Source organism: Centrocercus urophasianus, unplaced genomic scaffold (genome assembly GCF_019232065.1).
Source record: "Centrocercus urophasianus isolate 14NV4802_14NV808 unplaced genomic scaffold, USGS_Curo_1.0 seq_5, whole genome shotgun sequence".
Classification (NCBI taxonomy): domain Eukaryota; kingdom Metazoa; phylum Chordata; class Aves; order Galliformes; family Phasianidae; genus Centrocercus; species Centrocercus urophasianus.
Window position 1 is genome coordinate 2,553,777 of NW_024885088.1, and position 18,839 is coordinate 2,572,615.

The following is an 18,839-nucleotide window of genomic DNA, read 5'->3' on the forward strand; positions in this document are numbered from 1 at the left end:
CACTTCATGGAGTCCTATCCTTCCTTGCAGTGTTGTTTTCTCTTCAGATGCAAGTTATTCAGTAGTGCTGATAACGAATGCCTTATTGCAGTGCTTTTATTTTTTAATTAGTTCCCTGCAAGTCTTCACTATAACTTTGCTACTTGTTTTTGTGGTTGCTGCATTTTTCAAGAGGTAGGTAGCATTTGAGGTAGAAGATCCTGTGAAGGACTGAAAATGCAGGTCCAGGACTGAGAGGTATATTTGGTATACCTTGGATTCAAAAGTAATGTCCTGCTACCTATTGCAACTCTACACAGCTGCAGCAAGTTGTTGTGTTTACCTCTCAAGTACTGAATGAGATACAACTCCACCTAATGACCTGTAAAGGAAGTAGGAGTTCTTGCTTTTACTTCACTTGGTAAAACCTATTCTGAATAAGAGGAAAACAAGTATTGACTTCTTGCCTACTTCTGACTTGAAACTTACATTGGATCATTCAAGAGCTTGGCTTGCTTGCTTTTTTTCTTTACTAAATCTCTAGGACATAATGTGTTTGAAAAGCTTTTGCAGGCTTCAAGTTTCAGTAGCTCTGACCTTCTGGTAAATACAATGCTAGGATACTTCAGAGAAATCTAAATGTCACTGATGCTGGTTTGTAATAAGGATGTCAGAATAAGCTAGCTGGCTCTTCTGTGTCTTCAAAGATTACCAAGTCTGAATGGATGTCCCTGGATGAAACACTGGACCGTGAAGTATTGTTCTTACTTCAGGGACCTGAATATGTGGGAGAGAAGTTTAAGGCTGTCATGCAAAACCTGGTCAGTGATCTATCTTATGTGAGTAAGGTTGTGGTCTGTTGTCAGTCTTTTGATTACAACCCGTTCAAACATTATTAATCAGCTCATATTCACTCTCTTTACAAAAAGTAAATGCAAGCAACTTACTTGGATGTAGAGTTGGGGCACTTCTAACAGTATTATTTGGTATATACTATTCCACTGCTTATTAATTGGGTAATGATGAGTAGCATTAGACTAGTAGTTGGATTTTTTTTTTTTTTTAATCTTTATTTTCAGCAAGAAGAAGCTTCTGCAGCAGAAGAGCTTGTCAAGACTTCTTTAGAACGGGTAGAAGATCCTGATGTGAATGTGCAGCAGGCCTGGGAGAGAAAACTTGTGGTAACGTTTTTCTAATGCTATTTTCTGTCAGACTTGCCTAAAGTTTTCTGTACGGCCCCAGTATATCTTACTGTTGCATCCTATATGTGTTATTAGAGGTATGGCAGTCCATTTATGGGTCAGATATGGTATATAGGGAAAAGTATATTTTGTTCTAACTCTTAGGGAGCAAGGGGAGGGGGAAGGAACAACTTTTTACTCAACTGTTGGGCTTTTCCTGACTTGTCTTGTATGACACATCTCTTTGGTAACTCTATGCTTGAAGGAAAGGGTAGATGAAGCGAGTAGATTTGAAGTCAGATGGCAACACAGTCTAGTGTGAGCTATGAAGCTTTTCTGTCCATTGTTTGGAACTTCTATGTTTCTAAAACACCAGTTTACTCCTTTTGCTCTATTTGACTACAAGGCAGATGGTTCCTCCACCAGGAGGAGGAAGAGGGCAGGCTTTTTAACCAGATTCTCTTTTAAAAAGCAAAATGTTCAGCTATTACTGGATGTGCATACAGAAATATAAGACAATCATAAAATCATAGAATCATGGAATAGTTTGGGTTGGAAGGAACCTCAAAGCACAGTCAGTTCCTGCCATGGACAGGGCTGCCACCCATTGGCTCAGGCTGCTCAAGGCCCCAACCAGCCTGGCCTTGAGTGTCTCCAGGGATGGGGCATAATGTATACTTACTATTACTCTCATTTCCTCTTAAGACTTGAGGGTATAGAATCAAAGTAACTGTGGCAAGAACTTCTCCCTTTGTTAGCAACAGTCTGCAGATACTGCTCAACCCTCTTGCTCTTGTTCTCTCCCTGACTTCTCCCCTGGTTTTCCACATAACAGTGGTTTCTCAGATGGCCATCATACTGGATGTAGGTTTTTTAACCTCTAATCTGTTAAGAACTCTTTTACATGCTAATCCATTGTACTGCATATTAATGCTATATATAATCTTTTTATTTCTTAAGTAGATGCAAAACCTCTATTCAGCCTACTTCGGTAATAACAGGTTACACCACAAAACATACTGCTTTAAGCTGTTAGCTTTTAAGCAGAAAGATACTCCTTTTTCTTTCCTCCAGTGTTGCAAAATATTATAGCTGTCCCTTCCATCCTTTCTTGGGCAGGAGGAAACAATTGTTAGAGTCACCCAGCCTTCCTGCACTGCTATAGGATTTTGGTCTTGAAAAACTTCCTCCTGCAATATTTCCCAGCTGAAAGATGCATGTTGATTTACCTTTCATGACATGGTTGTATTCCCATTAAGCATGTAGAGCTGAGAACTTTTAAGTGTTGATCTGTTCTGGCTCACAGAGTTTTATACAATTAGAAACTGGAGTAGCAGAGGTTTGAGAAATAGCAGGATGCTTTAAAAATAGGTCTCCCATCCTCAGGGTTCTGGAAGCATGGAATGACTTCATGTCAAGCATATTGTCTTCACTTAGAATGCAGTGGATGTGTGTGAAATATGGTACAGGGAGCTGAGCAATAGAAGATGCAAGAAAAAAAGCACTCTTTTTAGTCTTACAGGCAGCTTTTGTGGAAAGTTGGTGAGGTCTTTGGAAACTGGGACCAGCCACTGTCACTTTAAGCTTAAACACTTCTTTTTACCCCCTATCTTCTGTAAAATACATTATGTGCATGCTTTGCTGGAATGCTTTAAATTATTATAAACAATAAATTTCAAATATATCTGCGTGTGTATGTGTGTGTTTAAGCATATATATGTGATGACAGTAAACATTTTTTGCCTCATTCCTGCTGGAAGATAGGGCATGTGTACAGCATAACAGTCTTGATATAAGTCTCTGCCACTTATGTGTCGAGCTATGGTATTTCTAATAGCAAGTGCTGCCTGCTTTGGCTGAGGAACTTATCTTCAGGATGTGGGCATTTGCTTGTGGCCATGTCCCATGTCACTCCAGTAAACCAATCTAATGAAAATGCTCAGGCTTTTTTAGTTCTGCAGTGTGGTACGTTATGCGCTGCTTTTCTTTTGTTTGAAGCTTGTGAACAACGTTAAACTCTAATGTGGCCCACATCTGTGGGATCAGTGTCTGTTCCCTTTGAACCAATGTAAGCAAGTATGGCTTCCATATTAAGCATTCTTTAAAGTCAGAGGCCTCCATTTTTTTTTTTGTGGTAACGGATGAACAGTGTCAGAGAAAGAGGACTGAGTTCTTCTTTCTTGATATTTTATCCTGCATCACGTAATTCAGGGTTCTAGTTTACCCTGTGTATCTGCTCTTCCTCTAAACACATGGCAACTCAATCTCAAAATTCCACAGGTTCTCAAGCAGGAGTTAGGAGAGAAAAAGCACCTTTGGATCCAAAAACTCAATCTCTTGGAAAAACACAAAGAATCTCTAGATAAGGATTTTATTCGAATGGCAAGCAACCTGAGGAGAACCAAAACAGAGCAGCTTCACCTAAGGAAAGAGCTCTCTGCCAGGTACCCCTTAAAAAATAATGTATTTCATTTGTATTAAGTGTATTAAAGTTTAGTGAATTCTGAAAGCATTTTTATTTTCCCCATGGATTTTTGGAGAATGGATCTGGTTTTAGTGTAACATTACAGCATGTGAGAGTTCAGGTTTGTGTATGAAATAACTTACGATCTTGAATTCTTGCTTGAAAATATGAGGGAAGGCCACAAGCTGAGAAGTTAAAGGGGATAAGTGGGGGAGAGCACTGCCTACCTCGCAGGTGCAACCATTACATAAACTGCTGATTGCATGTGAAGCAAGACCTGTGAAATACATATCTGTGGCTGTTACTGGTTTTGGTGTAACTGAAGCTGTACTCCTGAGAAAACAAGACAGTGAGGTACCTCACTAAATATGAAAATATAGCTTTAAATCTGAGGTTTTTTAGCCTGTAGTTCCTGCTGGGAGATTTAATATAACAAATATGACAGCAAGTGATAATAAACCTGAAATCTTTCTTTCTTCCCTCTCACCTCTTCTCAGACACTTAAGAAGTGAGCTAGCCAAGTTGGGATTTTTTTTTTTCTAATTTTCTTACCAGAAAAATTGATCTCAGTTCTTTGTCCTAAACTTATAGTGTCAGTCTTCCACCATCCTATGCTAAACTGTGAATTTTTACATGCTTGCCATTCCCTAGGTTCAGGATGCAAGCAGCTTACTAGCAAGGCTTTGCATTCCTGTGAGCTAATGCAGAGCAGTCACACTGCGCTCTCACTTCACTCAGATACAACTCACATTGTTAATGTAGACCTCCCACCTGCTCTTCCTTCACTGAAGAAGGAGCTGGCAAAAAATACCAATTTCTTAAAGAATACTGCTTTCGTAGAGCTGCCTCTACATCACCATTCTTTGTGGTGGCTGCAACAAGAAAAAGAAATAATCGTATAAACGAGACAAAAAATAAGCAAGTAAAATGCTTGTGCAGAGTGAAAGAGGCTTTTTGAAAGTGGTCAACTTTAGCACCTGTTCTGTGGTACGGAATCTGCTCACTGCCAAGTGAAATACCTTCTGGAGTACTGGGAGATCAACCAGAGGAAGCTATTACCTGCAGGCGCAGCTCCAGGGTGTTTTTGCTAGAATGACTGACTCAATATTGATAATTTTATGAACTTAAACCAAGCTTTCACAATTTGATCAAATGAGATTTTTAATTTTGAGAAGTCTCTGAATAGTCTATAAGCTTTCACCATGATGCCCAGTTGGCAGAGGCTGGCACAGCTCTTTTTCTGCTTAGTTAGAAACCAGGGAAAAATCTTAATTCTCTTCCTACTTCCAGAGCTACTGTGGGGGAGGGGGGGAACAAACAAACTGCTTGCCTACTAGGTTAAATTGTTCTTCCTAAGCTGAAAGCCTCTGTTGCTCAGTCCTAGAGATGTAATGGCTGAATATGGTTCTTAATGTGTGTGTCAACGACTAGCATGTGTCATCTCCCAGGCATGCCTGCTCTAAAATGTCAGTAACGGATTGTGGTTTGTGCTCTCGCACTCTGCAGGCAACGTGAGATAGAAACTGTCAAACAGTTGCAAGAAGAAGCTGCTGGCCGGGCAGAAGCTCTTGGTTTGGAGCTGCAAAAAGCTACAAAGCAGCTTGAGGATGCCAACAAACAGGTAAGGGGCAGACTAGTTTCCTCTTTGCCGAGAAGATGCAGGCAGATGCAAAACACTGCATATGCAAAACACTGCATACAGTGCATTGCTGCTCTTGGGAAAGGAAGTCCTGCGTTCAGAATGGAGAGCCTTATTGCGAAAGTGGAACCAGCGAAGGAAGTAAAATGTGAGGGGGTGGTGACAACAGTTTGCTGATGAAAGAGGCAGCATCGCATATTTGTGGTGGCTTTAAAAAAAAAAAAAAAAAGCCAAAAATAGCTTCCATACACAGTCCACCCCAACTGTAAAAATGCAGAAGTTCAGAGAGAGCTTTATCACTTCCTGAGAGAAAACAGATGCAGTTCGGTTTTATCTACATGAACTGTAGAGGCTCCTTGTATCAGACAGGCTGTTTTTCTTATTTTCCTTTTTTTTTTTTTTTTTTTTTTTTTTTTTGTTAAATATTGTTTTGTGCTTAGAGAGAGGACCAAGCTGAAGCCTTTCGCTCTGCCTGTGAAGAAGCTGCATCCCTGAAGTGCAAGTTAAAGGAAGCCATTTCTGAGCAGCAAAAGCTCAAGGATGTGAATGCAGCTCTAACAAGCACTTGCCAGTTGCTTCAGGAAAAGATGGAAGAGCAGAAAAGTGAGTAACTATTGGCGATGTGACAGCATTCATCTTTCCGTGGGCAAATACTTCATGGATAAGTTATGGCAAAAGGGAATAGTACTGACCTGCAGGTCAGCTGTGGTAAAATGCTCTGTGAAAGTGAGTTGGGTGGGATTCCCATGAGAGGTGGCTGGGCTGGAGCTGTGGACTCCTAACACTACCTACGAGGAAGGTTTAGTAATTCCATGGGAGCCTCACCTTTACTGAAGTGCTGTGCATATACCTGCATAGCCCTAACAGTCATCTCTGTGTCTTAAGCTTCCTGTGTCAAGGAGACTTGGGTTTTATGCTCTGTGTTCTGCTTGATGTTTAGATTTGCTCTGTGTACACAAATAACTGTGTGATATCTTTGTTAGAAAGCAATCATGTCACTTCATTGTACATGTGCAACTTCTGCTATGGAACTATGAAAATTTATTTCAACATCTTGCTTGCTAATGTCCCCACTTTACAGAGTTAGTTGAATAAGTTGTTGGTTTAATTCCAGTGTACATGGCTTTTCCTGTCCAAATACACAAGTAGCTTTTGCTGCCAGGTAAAGCTAATTTATGCCCACTAAATATCTGGCCTCAGACATGTATTTCAAAGTGCAGTGTACAGTGTGATTTGTGTTGGCAATAAGCTCAAGGCACATGAGTGTGAAATTACAGTTTTTCTCGTTGGAAAATTAGGCTGCGCTCTATGCCTTAGCCTTAAGGTACAGCTCTTACACACCCTTAGCTGTGCTGACTTATGGACAATGCCAAAACATCAGTCACATGTGCATGCTTTCGTGTTTGCTGCTTTCTTCAAGCTATACGGTGTTTTGTAACCAAAGGGCATAACAATGGAAATAGAACTGAAAGATGGCACTAAATAGATGAAGTGTTTCTGCAAGTCAAGCTAGCATGAATCAAGAGTGAGAACTCCAGATACTACAAAGGAGGCTGATGCCACTGATCTAAAATAAATAAACAAGACCTGAAGTTTCCTGCCTTGAAAATGGCCAAGACTTAGGCTATAAATGGCTCCAGGTAGTTTGTAGGGGTCTTTCTAAGATAAACAGAAATAAATTGGTAGCTCTGTAGGAAAGTTGGAATTTGTTATAAAGAACAGGATAAGCAGGGTTGGGGTCAGGACAAGAACAGTGCTTTAAATTGGCTCCTGCAAAAAGGTTGGTGGGCTACTGCCTCTTCTGACAAAAGGCCTGGATTGCTTGTTTGTTTGTTTTTTTTCTCCCTGACTCTCACTCCATTTCCCCACTTCCTCATCCTACATGATGAGGTAACAGATCAGAAAACCTGATAGATGAGGAAGATTGCTACTAAACCCATGTCAGCGTGGCACAATTCCTTGTGTGTTTCAAATGTGGAGAGATGACTTGAAGCTAACTGCTAATGCCATCATTCAGTGAAAAAGCTGAATGACCTGCCTTCAGTTTTTACTTGGGTGCTGAGATGACACTGCTTATAGAAATCTTTCTTCCTTCTCCTTACTTGCGCAGTATTAGATTTAGTTTTTATATCCCAAGAGTCTTGTATCAAAGTAAAAACCACCAGGGGCAGGCCCCAGCGTAACCAAACTTGAACAAAGAATGTTTTTAAGTATGAAGTGAAGCCTATCCCTGGAAGTGTTCAAAGCTGGTTTGGATAGGGCTGTGGGCAACCTTATTTCATGTAACCTTATCCCAGCAATGGTGGAAGTGCAGAACTCTATGGGCTTTAAGGTCCTTTCCAACCCAAGCCGTTCTGTGTAAACTCTTTGTACAAAGCCTTCTCTTCCAAAAATCTGTAATAATCATTCATTTCCATAGGGAACTGTAACACTGACAGTGTGGGGAAGAATCCCCCCTTCATAGAAGAACAAAGGAGGCATAATCACAAGTTAAAAGGTTCCCAATTTTGTCTGCCTGATGGAACTTTCGAAACAAAGTATGCTTTTAAAACTATTTCCTGTGAAAACTACTGTAAGTATAACAACACCAAAGCAAAACGTGATAAGTTTGTGACAGGCAGCATTGAGTTTACAGGCACTTTAATACTGGACTGCTCCTTATCAGATTGTAAGGGGCACTCTAAAACTGACAAATGTCTCTTCATAGCCACTGTTATTGCGCTGAGAGGGGAGCTGCTTACAGAGCGACTCTGTGAAAGGCTGTATCAGGTATGAAGCTTGTCTGGTTGGGGAAGAAAAGGCTTGCACAAGAGGTGCTTTGGTGAAAGGGCATCTATAGCTGAGCTATGCTGCCAAATCACTTGTGGTTCCATTACTTTTTTGGCTGTGGAATCCAAATGAGATCTATTTGCCAAGCTGCATGACATTCTTCTCTCCCAGTAAAGATGGACTAGAACTCACTGGTGTGCTGTTGGTCTCAATGTAAGCAGTTCTACATGATGATATTGAATGTAGATTCAGGGAGCTTTCCCTGATGCATGATGTGATTTATTATTTTTTTTCCCCAACTGTCCCCTTTCCCAGTCATATCCTTCTTCTGCAGAGAGGCTCCTTAAAAAAATGCTTCCAGCATAAAGGGATTAGGATAAAAGATATAAAATGATTTTTACCTCATGCTCCTCTGTGGAGATATGTTGGAAATTATGTAACTCTAGAATAATTTGCTTTGAATAAAAATACTTTCTTCATCTTTAGGAGGAGGTGGAGGGGGAGACGTAGTGGGAAGACTTTCTCAACTGGCTCTAGTAAAAAAAAGTGTTATAGCTTATGGTCTGAGCAGTCTGAATTTAAAAGAGAATAGGAACGTGTTTATAAAGACAAACATAAGATCCTAAAATGTATCTTAAACTGTAACGAGAGCATCAGAGGAGCAGAATCAAAACTGTGGACCAGCTGCATGTGAAATAAAAGTTCTATTTGTGCGTAGAAGTCTGCAGAATTAAAGACTGAAGACAGCAAGGGGAAACAATTGTGTGTTTTTCCTAATAGTTGAAAATAATTAAATTAGATAAAACTCTTTTTTTTTTTTTTTTTTTACTTTTTCTCCACTGCAACAGCTATGTGTAGATGAAGAATCTATTTACAGTCTGCTACCTACATCAGTGGAACCAGTGAGAGAGAAGGTAAGTGGTTCTGACCATTGCCAAGGCTGCTAAAACATGATGCTTGTTTTAGTAGTATTTTCCTTCATTACTTGGGGGAAGAAGTCTCTCCTCATGAGAAACTTTGCCAAGTCAATTAAGTTACTTGATTGTATGTTTTATATACATATTTGTTTGTATGTTTATGTATATGTGCACATACACAAAAGTATATTCAAATATATATTTCAAAGTTTACTATTGCTTCTGAACAGTGCTGTTACAAAGTACAGGCACTTGATAAGGTGCCTTTTGAGAAGGATCGGAGACTGAAGATGGAGCTGCATTTCTCAATTTGTCTTCTATTAATCACTTTATACAACATTTGATAAAATGCAGCTGTGTTAATATTTCGGATGTTTCTTTTAGCATCTGGAGATAATCCTTCTTCAGCACTATATGGCAAATAAATGGTGTGTGTCTGTAGGGTATGTGGGCAGTGCCTTCTCTCCATGCAACAGGGCTTAAGCTGGAGCTGTCCAGCTACCCCAGCTGAAGGAAACTCGTTCTGCTTAGTAGGTGCCAGGCATTGGGCAAGTGCTCCCTGTCTTGGTCTGCCTCGTCGTTGGTCTTCCTCTGGCTTTACTGGAAACAGAGAAGGGGGAAAGAATGGGGTGGCTTTGGTTTGGTTTCTTTCTTCTCCTGTCCTTCACACCCTGCATTTATACCTTCCATCCTTTTTTCATGTTATCTACTCCCAAATGTAGCTGAAACCAATATTACCTGCTACAATTGTGAAGTTGGAACTTGAATTATTCTACCTCTTTTATCAGTTCTGCCCATGAAGGATTTAAGTTTTTTCTAGAAAAAGTGTGGGTGGAGGGAAATGGCATAACTTAGTATTATATAATGCAAAAACAATTCTGCATGTGTGTGGTGCTGATGGCACCAGTACATTTATCATGGTGGAACTTAAGTACTTTTTTTTTAGGGCAGCAAAGCTGCTAATAGAAAAACACTGTGGAGTGAGAGACCTACCCTGTGCACTGACTTTCCCAGGACCTTGCCGTCTGATATTTCATACTGGAGTCTTACTCCTCTGCTAGGTAAGACCTAGTGATGTCTGCCAATTTTCTGCCTCTTCCTGGAGTGCAGAGGAGTTAATAAGTTGTATAGAGCAGTCTTGCTGCAGCCAAATGTGCTTCTAGATTGTGGAAAGCCTGCTGTTGGCTTTAGCCTATTTTGCATATGATCTGAGGTTGAACCATGCTTTTAATGCTTTCAAATAAAGGTCTCAGAAGGTGGCTGTCTGTTAGTCTACCAATGGTCCTCAAAAGCATAGGGAGCCTATTGAACAAGTCACACATGCAAGTATACTCCTGGCAAGGTACTTGAATTGATGGGACTTATGTTCTTCCTATTCATCCTGTTGAACACGCTTAAGGCAGTGAGTGGCATCCTGCTACTGAGATGGGGACAATCCTGATTTAAAAACTCAGATGGGTAGCATAGTTTTTGAGAATCAAATAGTAGTATTTCTGACTTCTTTCTTTATATGTGGTTTGTGCTTTCCTGCAACTCTCAAGCCTTACTCCACTGCACAGCAGAGTGCACTTGGGACAGTATTTCCTCCATAAGTAAAGCTGGTAGAACACAGTGACTGTTCTAGTACAAGCTGTGAAATACCCAAATGTAATCTAGCCCCATACTAGGGGGAAATAGAGGATAAACTTGTTTGATTGTATGTGCTTTCTAAAATGCACTAACACAGTGTAGCTGCAACTTGCTGTATTATTGTGATCCTGCCACAAAGAAGGCAGGTTTTTGTGTCTTGCATCAGTCAAATATTGTTTTAAGAAGTCCTCAGTCAAAGATCTATTTTTTCCACTGCCCTTTACCACAAAACAACACTTCACTAGACCAATACTTTGCCACACAGAATACATGGTTTCTGTGACCTGACTGATGGACAAATCCCTTTCCTTGGGTGCTACAGAGAAGTAACACCCTGTACATACCTCCATGTACAAAAATAGGCAAAGCCCGGGTAATCCAACCCTTCATACAAGGCAAAAACTTTCTTAATCTTTATTAGATTGGTCTGTTTCTTTATTATCTCAGACCAAAGAAATGAAAATTGATGTGACTGTGACAACTTTGCTTGTGGCCATGCCTCTTCATGCTGCTTTCACTTTCTACAGATGCTCTAAACCTGGAAACCTCCTGCCCAATTAACTTTCCTGTGCACAGCTGGAATCCCCCTTGCAGATGGAGATCTGTCACCGGCCTCTTTGAAAGCTGTGGTCTGTGGCATGCATCCATTTCAGATGTGACATCAGTAGGGTACAAGTAAGATGGCAGGATAACCTCTTTGGGGTAAAGGGTGGAAGACTGCTTGGGATACAGCAGGTCCTGGAAGAAGCTCAGCACACGCTAGGTTCAAAAGATGAGCATCTCTTAATATATTGGGCACTCAATGGCCAGCTAATGGTGTTTTGGGGGGAACACTTTGCTCTTCTTTTCAAGAGTATTATTAAAACTTTACTGAACCACTGGTACAGCCATCAGGCAGATATGGTGGCAGTGAACAGCATTTCATGCTGAGGCAGAAGGTAGGTGTTCTTGTGTCTATTTCAGTATTTAACTCATGATGACACTTGCATTTTGGAGCCAAATTCTTATCCATTTTAAGGAGAACTTTTTTTGGCAGAATTTAGTGCAAGAATTCTAAAATCTTGCCTATCAAACTGCCTCCTTAGATCTCTTAAACAGATTGAACTATTTAAGACTCTGTAAGCAAGCTAACTAATGTCAGTGAATATTTAAAAAGCAAGCTAAGGATGTTCCTGGAGATGTAGAAGCAGGCAGTCTGCAGCTTCTGAGGAAACTCAGCAGCTTTTGAAGCTTTTGCCATAGGTTTTCTCTAGAGCAGTGCAGTGTGGAGGAGGTTGGGAAGGACAGGTGGTGGTTCTTGCTGTTTGGGGGAGGAGGGATTGATGTTTGTCATGAATTTCTCTTGGAGACCAGCTGTCTGACTGTACAGATAGCGGTGACTTTGGTTGTTATGTGCTTAAGGCGATGTATCTCACTGTTGTTCAGGCAATATGCAAATAAAATGTGTATTGCCAGGTGGAAAATATACTCTGCTGGTGGCTATACTGATTCAGACCTTCCTGTTTCCATTACAATGATGGACTCTTCACTTACTGAGGTGAGTGCTGTCTCTGATACCCCAAATGTAGTTCTGAATGGGTTTGTGCACTTTGTGCCTTACAAACAGGCAGATGAAGATTTATCAGCACTGCAATGGAGCTGGCACTAGCCAGCAGGGTGCAGAGATGTTTTTTTTCTGGGATATTTCCTTCTGCTTAGGCTCTATCCTGGAATACTTTTAGGTCAGTAATAGTATTGATGTTCATGTGCCACTGGGTTATGGTTTTAGCTGGGAGATGACTTTTAAATGGTTTATAGGCTTCAGCCAGTGCTCTTTGAACAGAAATGCTCTGTTTTGCCAGGGAAGTCTCAGTGACCTCACCACATTTATACACCTGTAAGTGATGACAGGGTTCTTTAGTTGTGAATGCTACCTTTCTCTGCACTTTCTCCTATGTCTGTAACAGCTGAAAAATGATGTATTTGCTGTATGTAAGACCTCCCTTCAATCATGTGCTCGGATACGCTTTCACTGCTGTAGTGAATCCTGCATCTATCAAACTGCTTCCTCCTACTGTTTTAACTGTCAGTCAGCTTTCTCATGGTGATAGCCACATGAACCATGGCTCAGCACTGTGCTCACTGCTGAAATCCAGACCTCAGCCCTGCTACACAGCGTGGCTTTCTAATTAGCTTGACAAGCTATAGCATGGGCAGCAGTAAAAATTGGTCGGTGGTTTCTGTGAACCTGGAAACAAGTTGTGCAGCACCAGTGAGCATGCAGCCTCAGAGCTGCCCTCGTCTCAGTGCAGTGCAAAGTGAGGCAGAAAGTGCAATGAAGGTAGAAAGTGGGAGATAGATACTGCCTGTGGTCTCAGCACACTGCTCAGCTGGGAAAGAGAAGGTGGGGAATTCCCTCCCTGGTGCTGCTGCTGCTTATGTTGTCTTAGAGGGGTAATTGCAGTGATTTTAATCCTCCTGGGAAGCGGCAGCTTTGCAAAGTTGTTCAAAATGTCTGTCCTTCATTGTTCTGGAGTTTTCTGTAATTCCAACTGGACTTGCAAGTGGCATTTTCCTTTTCCTAAAGGAAAACAAGGAAAAAAAGGAAAAATGTAAGTATTAAAGCTTGCCCTAAGGAGGAGGTAAACAGACTGTGTCCAGTACCTGTTCTGAAACCTGTGATGTGTGGAGACATTTGAATACCCCAGATTAATAGGAAAGGTATCTCTAGTTCTTTTTATTTTGCACTGTGGTTGCAGATGTGCTTAACCAGGCTCAGACCTTCTGCATGTAAGTAACTCCAGGGCTTTGTCAGTGCTGTCATTGTAGGAGATAGATCAGGGGATACTAAATAAAAAAAAAAAAAAAAAAAAAAACTAAAAAAAAAACTTGTGAAGCTAGGTCAGAATTGGGCTTTTTATACTTGTTTTGATGGTATGAAAGTAAAATGTATAAAGTGTTTTAGTTGTGGTTGTTTTAAGTGTAGACTTTGCAATCCCAATACAAGCAGCCAGTATGAGGTCTTCAAAAATGGAGTTGAGGATTTTCCTTAATTGCAAAACAGGAAACTACTGAGGTTACCCAGAGAGGTCATGCAGGATGCTGTGTTGTGTTAGTCAGCTCCAGGTGCCATCTGCTTTGTGTTGGCAGTGCATGTTTGTGCTTCAGGAATCCTTCAGAATTCTCTTCTTCATTCCAGTGCACCATTCATCTCTTTTTTTTTTTTTTTTTTTTTTTTTCTCCTCAACTACTCCTGTAGTCCTACTGGCCTGAACAAGACTAACACAATGCTGAACTTCCTTAAGCTTAATAGAGAATTCAAATAGGAATAAAAATAGCCTGCATTTGCATTAGAGGAAACATCGGCTGGCTGAGGCACAGACTCTGCGAGGGCAGTCAAGCTCTAGTGGAGGGGAAAGAAGGATATTTCCCATTCAGTGTCTCTCCTTGCATATTGAAAGGCTAAAGATATCTTGTTCTCAGCTGTGATGCAGTAAGACTTGGGACCGGAACCACACTGTAGTGGCTAAAGGCACATGAGCAAAACTAGTTGTGTTTTTTTTTTGTCTGTGCAGTCAAGTTGTTAAAAGTAATGCACTTATGTACCTAAATGAGTTGAATATTTATAGCTGAATGGAGTTCTGTGCACTTATGACCTTGAAAAATGGGTGCACCCTTAAGCATAGCATTGGGATAGCAAAGTGGTATAGTAATACATGCTTTGGTCATGTGAAAATGTCTTAGAAGCTAAATGTGTTTTCAGGAACAAAATTATCTCATTAAATTTCTGCTGAGAGTTATCACTCCTAACAGTAGTGTCACAGTAAGCTGTATGATATGAGTAGAGGTGGCTATAGACTTTGTGCTCATGTACCATCTGGTTTTCTGCTGCTGAGGTAATTCAGGTACAGCTGGAATAATTAAGATTTTGAGATGACACGATCAGAGGGCTGGAGCACATCTGTTATGAAGAAAGGCTGAGGAAGCTGGGCTTGTTCAGCCTGGAGAAAAGAATGGTCCAAAAAGACCTCATTGTGGCCTTCTGGTATTTAAAGGAAGCTTATGAACAGGAAACTGACTCTGGTTTGGTAGTGATAGGACAAGGGGGAATGGCTTTGAACTGAAAGAGGGGAAATTTAGATTAAATGTCAGGAGGAAATTCTTTACTCAGAGGGCAGTGAGGCGCTGGCACAGCTGCCCAGAGAAGGTGCAGGTGCCCCATCCCTGGACGTGCTCAAGGCCAGGTTGGATGTGGCCCTGGGCAGCTGGGCTGGTGAGGGGGCAGCCCTGTCCATGGCAGGGGTTCGGCTGGGTGGGCTTTAAGGTCCCTTCCGCACAAGACATTTGATGGCATAAAAAAATTTTCTACTTGCAAGGCAACCTGATACTAACTCTTTTCTCTTCCTGTTAAGATGGACTGTGCAGAGCCGTCAGTACCACTTGGTCTGATCCCATCCAGGTCAGGTTTTGTGTGAGGCTTTAAAAGTATTAAGATTGTATAATATGGATGAGCATCTAAAAAGTAACTTTGTTTTAACAGTGATGGCTTAACTTCTCCCCAAGAAGTTCTTACATCCTCTTCAGAAAGCACTGTGCCGGTAACAGGTAGGGCCCTTAAACCAGAGTGCAGGTGTGTAAATGTCTTGTGCTGAAACTCTCAAAATAGATATGGTGAAGTCTCTGCATTCACTGACTGGTAAGTGCTCTGTCTTCTGTGGCCTGATACCTAGGCAGCCTTGTGATGGAGGAAAAGGCACCCAAGAACTCATGCGCAGAGGAGGAAGTTGTGCCAACTTCTGCAACAATGGAGAGAAACAACGATCAGGATGCAGCTGGTTCTGTGTCAGGTACAGTAACTGCTGCAGCCACTCTGGTGTTCGTGCAGTGAGGAAACAGTTTGCTTTCAGAATGCCTTTACAATGAAGAAGCTGAGTAAGAAACTAACTTCAACTTCTGAATTTCTGCTGTTGCAAACACTCACACCTGCAAGTGCTCTCAAAGCTAAGTAGGAGTAAGGCTGTGCCCTGGAGGGTGCCTTATAGTGTTGTATGTAAGCATGAAATAACTTGGTGAAATCAGCTGGTGTAACACTGTGTGGGTGCTAAACCCCAGGGCATTTGGGGAGGAAAAAATCTTTTCATTGTTTCATGAGGTTTGGTAACTGTACTAAATGGCATTTTCCTTTGAAGTTGATATTTAGAGTGTAAAAGGATGGGGTGGGCCTGGAGGAGAGATGAGATGGAGACCTTTGTGTATGGTCCTGTCTTTCCCTATAGTAACATGTATCCATAATTATCACTTTTACCAGATTTGCTGGGGCTTCTCTCACTTAAAAACTAAAAGCAAAACAAAACTAGAGTGTGTGCGTGGCTGATCTGAATAAGCACCACAGAACTCGTGGTTGTTTGTAACTATCTTTAACCTTTACCCAAATATAGGGCTCTTTTCTTGTCGTCGTTTCTTGTTTTGTTTTGTTTCTTGGGTGCTATCTTCCTGAAATCTAATTCAGTCTCCTTTCTTAATATATTTTCTTTCTACTAATTTGCCTTTGCAGTTAATTTTCATAGTTGATGAAAGTACCTTTAGCAAGGAGGAAACAGACATGCAAAGCAGATCAGGAAGAGTCCAAATAGCTTTAAAGTCTGAGATCCTGCTGCTAGCTTTACATCTCCCAGCAGAAAGCATTTCTAGCATTAGGATGGGAGTGTTGTTGAAACTGCATTTGTGATCTTTAATACTAATACACAACGTCTTCTAAAGGTGCTTGGGAGCCAGGTTGGATACTTAGGGCTGTGGAAAAAATAGCAGGGGCAAAGGGAGCACTGAGCAGGGGATGTTGGTTACGTGAAAGATGAAGAGAGAGAGCACTTCAGACCTGAAACTTTTCTTTTCTTGTGCTATTTCTTTCTGTGCATCTGTGTATGTGGGTGTGTGTGACTATATAAACAGCAAAAAGAAAAAAAGAATTCTAGATGTTCTAAGAGCTATAAATAGCTGCCAGAGTTACTTGCACACAAGAAATCAGTTTAACTCTCCAAGATTTCCTTCAGTTTCTTAAATATTTTCCCTTTAATAGCTGTCTTTTTGGAGGCTATTTTTGACTGCTTTAAATGCTTTCTACACTATGGCACTTGAAAGAATCCGAATTGGCATCATCAGTTCCTGAACTGAGCAATTTGTTGCCACCAGCCTTTTGGCAAGGAGAGCCCTTCTGTTGGCTCTGCCAGCACCCTACTGGTTGGTGGTTTTTCTGAGTAGGAAGGGCAGCCCAGGTGTCAGGCATTGGGAGCTTATAGGCTCCTGATATACCACAACTCTGTGCATTTCTTGACCTGGTTATGCTCGAGATGCTCTGTAATGGTAGCTGAATTAAGTTCTGTATCTGATGTGTTGTCTGATGTTTCATAGCATGAAGTTGAAGAATTACAAACACTCGCTGCTGCTTCTCTAGCTTGTGCATGGGAATTTATCTCCTGTATTCCTGTGCTAATTGAAGTTGAAATAAAAACTCATTATAAACTCTCTCTCTAAATAACAAAGAAAACAGCTGGGTGGGGGGGGGGGGGGAAGGACAGAAAATCCAAGAGACTATTACTTGAACTTCTGTGACTTCACCTGGAGCAACTCCGGTCAGAAGTAAGTCTTGCTCATAAACATGTACTGCATGTTACTACACTTTTTTTTTTTTTTTTTGAGGTCTGTTGGTCAGTGGCTGGTACTCTGGGTGTTGGTGTGTTGGAGGCTTGTTTTGATTGTATTACATTTCTTTTCTGGAACGTTTTTTTTCCAGAACCTGACTTCATCAAGAAGGAGTCCACCTCCATGATGGAAGAACACAAAGCAGATCCCATGAAGAAAGACCTGGTGAGAGTCCTGGTGATGTGGAAATGTTGAACTGTTTGCCTGAGTGGTAGCGATGCAAAACAGCAGAGGATGGGCCCCTCCAGGGCTTCTACAGCTTTTGCCTTGGTCTGTGTGCTCATGTTTTGGTTTTTTTTGGGTTTAGGAGATGGAAAATGAAGCTACTAAAGAACAGATTGAGGTAACACCAGCCATGGTTCCCAGCAGGAAAGGTAAGAGATTTGTTGAGTTCATTTGCTTAACTTATCAGGTGTGTGCCTTGGTCACCTTTGCCAAGAGCTGTGCGAGTGGGTGTAGAAAACTGCCTGGGCTGTGCCAGTAGTTGTATGAGACTTCTGTTTTTAGGGATGGATGTTGCAGTTGCTCACCAGAATTGGGTTAGCAGTAGAGAAAGGAAAGATGTTAGCATACAAAAACTTGCTTCTCTGATTTCTGCAGATACTGATCTAACCAGCTCCAGCTTCCTCTAGGCAGGAGGAAGAACTTAAGATCTGCAGAGGAGCTGGGGTGTCTGAAACTGACATGCCTCCTCCCGAGATTTGTAAAGCAGCATCCTTTATGCTAACTAAAATTTAGGGTACTGTGTTCCAGATTAACTGGAAAATGCTTCTGCTGAACTGTGCTTAGTGATCCCCGCTCTGTCACCTCACCTTTTGTCTTTGGAGGAGAACAGCAGCAAGTGATGGTGTAACATTCTGAACTAAGGGTTGAAAGCTTAATCCAAAGTTCATATTAAGCTTTCCCATGCACGCAAGATGTGAGTTGAAATCACTTGAACTAACTTCTGTGGTTCCATGCAAGCGTCAGTGCTTTGTTGTTGCTGTTCTACTGGGGTACACAAGAAAAAAAAAGAGTTTAACACAGAGGAATTACATCCGTGGCTTCTGCTGGAGCTCCAAAGACTGGCACAAACCATTTTGGTGGGCTGTTGGTTTTTGTTGTTTTTTTATTTCCATTTTGGTTGAGAAAGCTTTTTTTTTTTTTTTTTTCTTTTCAGGGAGTTCACCCACTACGGGTGGCCTTAAAGGAGATAAAGCAAAGCAAAATGAGCCGTAAGTGTTCTGATTTTCAGTGATACCTGCATATGGGAATTCAGAGTGGCAGTCTGTTTCATGATTGCTTCTTCTTATCTCACAGTGACTCTCCAAGTGAGAAGGAGGTGGAGGTAAGTCTCTACTGCCTGTATCCTTACGTATCATGGACAACAGAAGGGCCTCGTACATAAGCCATTAATTGTGGATTGCTATCTTTTCCCATATAAAAGAAGGGTGCTGAGTAACTTAAACCCAGTCTACTTTTGTGAATTGGCTTTTGAAGTGTTGTTCCCAAGTATGTTGACATAAACAATGTTTCTGTATGTCACAAATATGGAAGGGCTGCGATGTGAAAAGGTGGAAATCTGTTAGACTGACTAAAACACT

General features: G+C 41.2%; 1 protein-coding gene across 1 annotated transcript in view; it reads left to right on the plus strand.

The window, feature by feature from the left end:
• IRAG2 (inositol 1,4,5-triphosphate receptor associated 2) overlaps positions 1-18,839 on the plus strand; it is a 37,173-nt gene that overhangs the window by 11,930 nt on the left and 6,404 nt on the right. Inside the window, exons 14-30 of the mRNA XM_042834914.1 lie at positions 687-818; positions 1,059-1,160; positions 3,441-3,604; positions 5,131-5,245; positions 5,704-5,866; positions 7,971-8,032; positions 8,881-8,950; positions 9,906-10,010; positions 11,106-11,253; positions 12,034-12,115; positions 14,970-15,016; positions 15,098-15,162; positions 15,288-15,404; positions 17,348-17,421; positions 17,564-17,630; positions 18,416-18,470; positions 18,556-18,583. Of these exons, the coding sequence (XP_042690848.1) occupies positions 687-818; positions 1,059-1,160; positions 3,441-3,604; positions 5,131-5,245; positions 5,704-5,866; positions 7,971-8,032; positions 8,881-8,950; positions 9,906-10,010; positions 11,106-11,253; positions 12,034-12,115; positions 14,970-15,016; positions 15,098-15,162; positions 15,288-15,404; positions 17,348-17,421; positions 17,564-17,630; positions 18,416-18,470; positions 18,556-18,583 (1,596 nt within the window). The remainder of the gene's footprint in view (positions 1-686; positions 819-1,058; positions 1,161-3,440; positions 3,605-5,130; positions 5,246-5,703; positions 5,867-7,970; positions 8,033-8,880; positions 8,951-9,905; positions 10,011-11,105; positions 11,254-12,033; positions 12,116-14,969; positions 15,017-15,097; positions 15,163-15,287; positions 15,405-17,347; positions 17,422-17,563; positions 17,631-18,415; positions 18,471-18,555; positions 18,584-18,839) is intronic.